The sequence below is a fragment of the Rutilus rutilus genome (genome assembly GCF_951802725.1).
Source record: "Rutilus rutilus genome assembly, chromosome: 14".
Taxonomy (NCBI): domain Eukaryota; kingdom Metazoa; phylum Chordata; class Actinopteri; order Cypriniformes; family Leuciscidae; genus Rutilus; species Rutilus rutilus.
Genome location: NC_140219.1, coordinates 31,814,000 through 31,819,064, shown reverse-complemented (window position 1 = coordinate 31,819,064; position 5,065 = coordinate 31,814,000). Strand labels below are relative to the sequence as shown.

Here is a 5,065-nt window from a genome sequence, read left to right as displayed (position 1 = left end):
GGCACATTGTCACGTTATTTTACTTAATTGCCCGAGCGAAACAGCTGTACTCACTCAAGCGGTGAAGCATTATCTCTATAACTATGTAATTTGCGCGCTGTCGCGGAAGCGTCAGCGGAAGCGTCAGCGGAAGCGTTCAGCTCTCGTGTTCAGCCTCCTCGTGTGAAGACCGACTCGGGTAAAGACCAGCGACTCTACCTGCGCGACTCCACCGAGCAAGGACACCAGAAAGGCACTTAAGTATCTCCTTTTCCCCTCTCCTTCCCTCTTTTATCTTATTTTTTTTCTTCTTTACATTAATCAACATGTGCTTTCAACACATTACTGTTATCTCTCGGCAACGCCCCTTCATCGCGCGCAAAAGACAACGCAATACTGCCAATCTGCGTCCAATTCTCTCATCCTCACACACTCCACTCTCTCTTTCCGTGGGTCTATGGAATTGTCAGTCAGCAGTCAATAAAGCTGACTTCATTCCAGCCTTCGCATCTCATTCTACTCTTAGTATCTTGGGCTTGACTGAGACCTGGATTCGTCCAGAAGACTCAGCAACCCCTGCTGCTCTCTCTAGCAACTTCTCCTTCTCTCACTCCCCTCGCCAGTCTGGGAGAGGTGGGGGAACAGGGCTCCTCCTTTCTAACAATTACAAATACTCCGCGCTCTCTTCTCTATGCAACAACAACTCATTTGAATATCATGCTATTACACTTACAACTCCCATTAAGATCCATATTGTAGTCATTTATCGTCCCCCAGGTCAGCTGGGAAACTTTGTAGATGAGCTGGATGTGCTGCTGTCCACTTTCCCTGAGGACGGCACCCCACTTCTAGTCTTTGGTGACTTCAACATCCATCTCGAAAAGCCGCATGCAACAGACTTCACTTCTCTCCTAGCCTCTTTCGATCTCAAACGACTCATCACCACAGGTACTCACAAATCAGGCAACCAACTGGACCTGGTTTACACACGCAATTGCATCACAGACAACATCCTGGTGAGACCTCTCCATGTTTCAGATCATTTCCTCATTACTTTCAGTCTACATCTCTCTACCCCTTCACCACCAACACCCCCACCAGTCACTTTCAGGCGAAACCTGCGCTCACTTTCTCCCTCCCATCTTTCCTCTGCCGTGTCATCTTCTCTTCCCCCACCCTCACAATTCTCATCTCTGGATGTGAACACAGCAACGGACACCTTATGCTCCACTCTAACCTCTTCTCTAGACATTATCTGCCCTCTCTCCTCCAGGCCAGCACGCGCTACTCCTTCTAACCCCTGGTTATCTGAGGTTCTTCGGGAACACCGGACTGAACTAAGGGCAGCAGAGAGGAAATGGCACAAATCAAAAGACGCATCTGACCTGAGTAGGTATCAATCTCTCCTCTCTTCCTTTTCTGTGGATGTTCATGCTGCAAAATCTTCATACTTCCACAACAAGATCAACAGCTCCTCCAACACACGTTCACTTTTCAAGACATTCAACTCTCTCCTCTGCCCACCTCCACCACCACCCGCCTCCTCCTTAACTGCTGACGATTTTGCGAACTTCTTCACCAGCAAAACAACATCTATCAGCAGTCAGTTTTCAGCTCCACACACACAGGAACCCAGACTGACCGCTTCCACAGCCAATATCCCGCCGTTCTCCTTCTCCTCGCTAACCGAGGAAGAAGTATCTACACTTCTCCTCTCCAGTCATCCTACCACCTGCCCTCTAGACCCCATCCCCTCACACCTTCTACAAGCCATCTCTCCCACACTTCTACCATCACTCACACACATAATCAACTCATCCCTCCATACTGGCACCTTCCCTACAGCATTCAAGCAGGCTCGGGTCACTCCACTGCTTAAAAAACCAACACTAAACACATCATCTATAGAGAATTACAGACCTATCTCTCTCCTACCATTCATTGCGAAGACACTTGAAAGAGCTGTTTTCAACCAAATAACATCCTTTTTGTCTCTAAACAACCAGCTGGATGTCAACCAATCTGGCTTCAAGAAAGGGCATTCAACAGAAACTGCATTACTGTCAGTCACAGAAGCCCTGCGGATCGCAAAAGCTGCTTCCAAATCCTCAGTCCTCATTCTCCTGGATCTGTCTGCTGCCTTCGACACTGTGAATCATCAGATCCTTATGTCCAGCCTCTCATCACTGGGCATCACAGGAACTTCACTCCACTGGTTTGAGTCCTATCTCACAGGTAGGTCCTTCAAGGTCGCATGGAGAGGTGAGGTATCCAGAGCACATCAACTGACCACAGGGGTTCCCCAGGGTTCAGTTCTTGGTCCCCTCCTCTTCTCCATCTACACTACATCACTAGGACACATAATACAGGCACACGGCTTCTCCTACCACTGCTATGCTGACGACACACAGCTCTTCCTCTCGTTTCAACCAGATGATCCCACAGTAGCTGCACGGGTCTCAAGCTGTCTGGCGGACATCTCCACATGGATGAAGGAACATCACCTGCAGCTCAACCTGGCAAAGACTGAGCTTCTCGTCTTCCCTGCCAATCCGTCTATACAACACGACTTCACCATCCAGCTAGAGTCATCATCAATCACCCCATCAAGGTCGGTCAGAAATCTCGGAGTAACGCTTGATGACCAGCTGTCCTTCACAGATCACATTTCAAAGACAGCTCGATCATGCAGGTTTGCACTGCACAACATCAGGAAGATCAGGCCTTTCCTAACTGAGCATGCAACACAACTTCTCGTCCAGGCCCTGGTCATCTCTAGGCTTGACTACTGTAATGCTCTTTTGGCCGGACTTCCAGCATGTGCAACAAAACCTCTACAGATGATCCAAAATGCTGCAGCTCGTCTTGTCTTCAACGAGCCCAAGAGGGCCCACGTCACTCCTCTGTTCATCTCTCTGCACTGGCTACCTCTCGCTGCTCGCATCAAATTCAAGGCATTGACGCTTGCTTACAGATCTATCACAGGCTCAGCTCCCTCCTACTTTCACTCACTCCTACGAGTCTACATCCCTACCAGACGCCTACGATCGATCAACGAGCGACGCCTCGTGGTTCCATCACAGAGAGCCACAAAATCACTTTCCAGAACATTCTCATTCACAGCTCCATGCTGGTGGAACGCTCTCCCCGGCCTCATCCGGAATGCAGAATCACTGGCAACATTAAAAAAACAGCTAAAAACCCATCTCTTCCGTGAGCACTTAACCTTATAAAAAAAAAAAAAAAAAAAAAAAAAAACCTTCGAAACATCACTTATCAGGCTTATGCTACTCTGAATAATGCCTGAACTTTGTATTCTGAGCACTTCTTGCGTTGTTGTTGTTTTTGCCTCTTCATGATGACTCGCTTAATTTAGTCCTAATTTGTAAGTCGCTTTGGATAAAAGCGTCTGCTAAATGACTAAATGTAAATGTAAATGTAAATTATTGTCCGTATATACCACACACTTGTGTCCAAGTAAATACTCACGGAACTTCTCGCTCATTGCCCATTTAAGGGCAAGAAATTCAAGTTTCATGGAACTATAATTGGACATGTTCCTCTCCGAAGGCCTTAAGCCGCGACTAGCATAGGCTACTGGTCGAACTCTGCCCTCCTGTTCCTGTGACAGGACGGCTCCCAATCCGCTATAACTGGCATCCACTTCTAAAATGAATGGCAAGGAGAAGTCAGCATAAGCCAGCACTGGAGCACTCACCAACCGTTGCTTCAGCGTATCAAAGCTCTGCTGACACTCCTCTGTCCAGGCCTCCTTGCAAGAACGGGCTGGGCCCTTCCGGTTAGCTCCAGTCAGGTCAGCTACCAGGCGATGAAGTGGGGCAGCCATTTTGGCAAAAGACTCCACGAATCGCCTGTAATAGCTTGCGAAGCCCAGAAATGACCGAAGTTCTGAAACCTGCTGGGGGGGCTGCCAATTAGCAACTGCCTCAATTTTCTTTGGATCAGTAGCCACTCCTTGGGCAGTAATCAAATGCCCCAGGTAGTTCACCTCAGACTGAAGAAACGAGCACTTGTCCAATTTGGCCTTTAATCCCTCTTGTTGTAGACCAGGGGTGTCAAATTCAAACTCCTTAAGGGCCTTGCTGAGGGTTGTGAATAAAACCAGGGGCTGGTATTTAGAGGATTTTTTATTTATTAAAATTGTATTAGTAACTTTATAAAAAAAAAAACTCTCAATTCATTAAACCACATTTATCAAAACAAAAAGGTTTTATTTTTTCATTTTGAGTTGTAACACATTTTTAGGCTACATATTTCACAAAACATATTTGTGGCTTTTTTATCTTTACCACAACAAGAAATGTGGTCTCTGACCAGGATAACAGCATAACACAGTAAAACAGTAGCATAAAACAGTACTTTAAAAACAATTTTAATCTAATAATTAGCAAAATAGTCAACAACGATTTCAGACAAACTGTTTGATAAAGCAAAACATTCAACAAATGGTAGACAGATAAATATATATAGATAACAAATGAGATTGAACATTTTATTTTTTGGCTTATTTTAGAACCCCGCCCCTAAACTTACCCGTCACTGGTGTTACGACCAACCAAGAGCGGTTGTGGTCACGTGTGGTCCGGATAACCGTATAGTACCGCTCTGACTTTCAAACGACAACTTGAACTTGAAGTCTTGAAAGGAAATATGCAAGCAAAAGGCTCTTTTATTTTTTATTTTTTTTTAACTCTTACCAGACACTCTGCATCTTTTCCTAGAAACCATCTCGTCTATTCTAGGGTTAATGTCCTTTGCCATGGCCACTTTCATTACCGAGACCAGATGCTGGTCCGTGAGGCGCGATCTGTGGGATGTCTTTGTCAACTTCATTATGGAGAACATCTGCTCGCATGAGTAGGTGCTTCCGAACATAGACATAATACGTGCAGCGTGAAGGCGAAGCTGTGGCATTGATTCAGGGAGTAGAGGTGCAAACTCTTGGGGCAGCTGACTCGTACCGACTCTTTAGATGAGTGTTACATTGCAATTCGATGAGTTCCATTTGTAAGTGTTCAGGCGCAGTGTCAACATCTACTGCAAATGGATTCGCGAACAGGTCAAG

The 5,065-nt window shown here is 46.1% G+C and overlaps 1 protein-coding gene across 1 annotated transcript; it reads left to right on the top strand.

Annotated features, from left to right (window-relative positions):
* Nucleotides 1–246: 246 nt before the first annotated feature.
* Nucleotides 247–2,332, top strand: LOC311303465 (uncharacterized protein). Its single transcript, XM_084429968.1, has 2 exons — nucleotides 247–1,368; nucleotides 1,986–2,332. Exons 1-2 carry the CDS (start codon nucleotides 306–308, stop codon nucleotides 2,198–2,200), a joined length of 1,278 nt encoding a protein of 425 aa, XP_084286094.1. The 5' UTR covers nucleotides 247–305; the 3' UTR covers nucleotides 2,201–2,332.
* The last annotated feature ends 2,733 nt before the right edge of the window (nucleotides 2,333–5,065 follow it).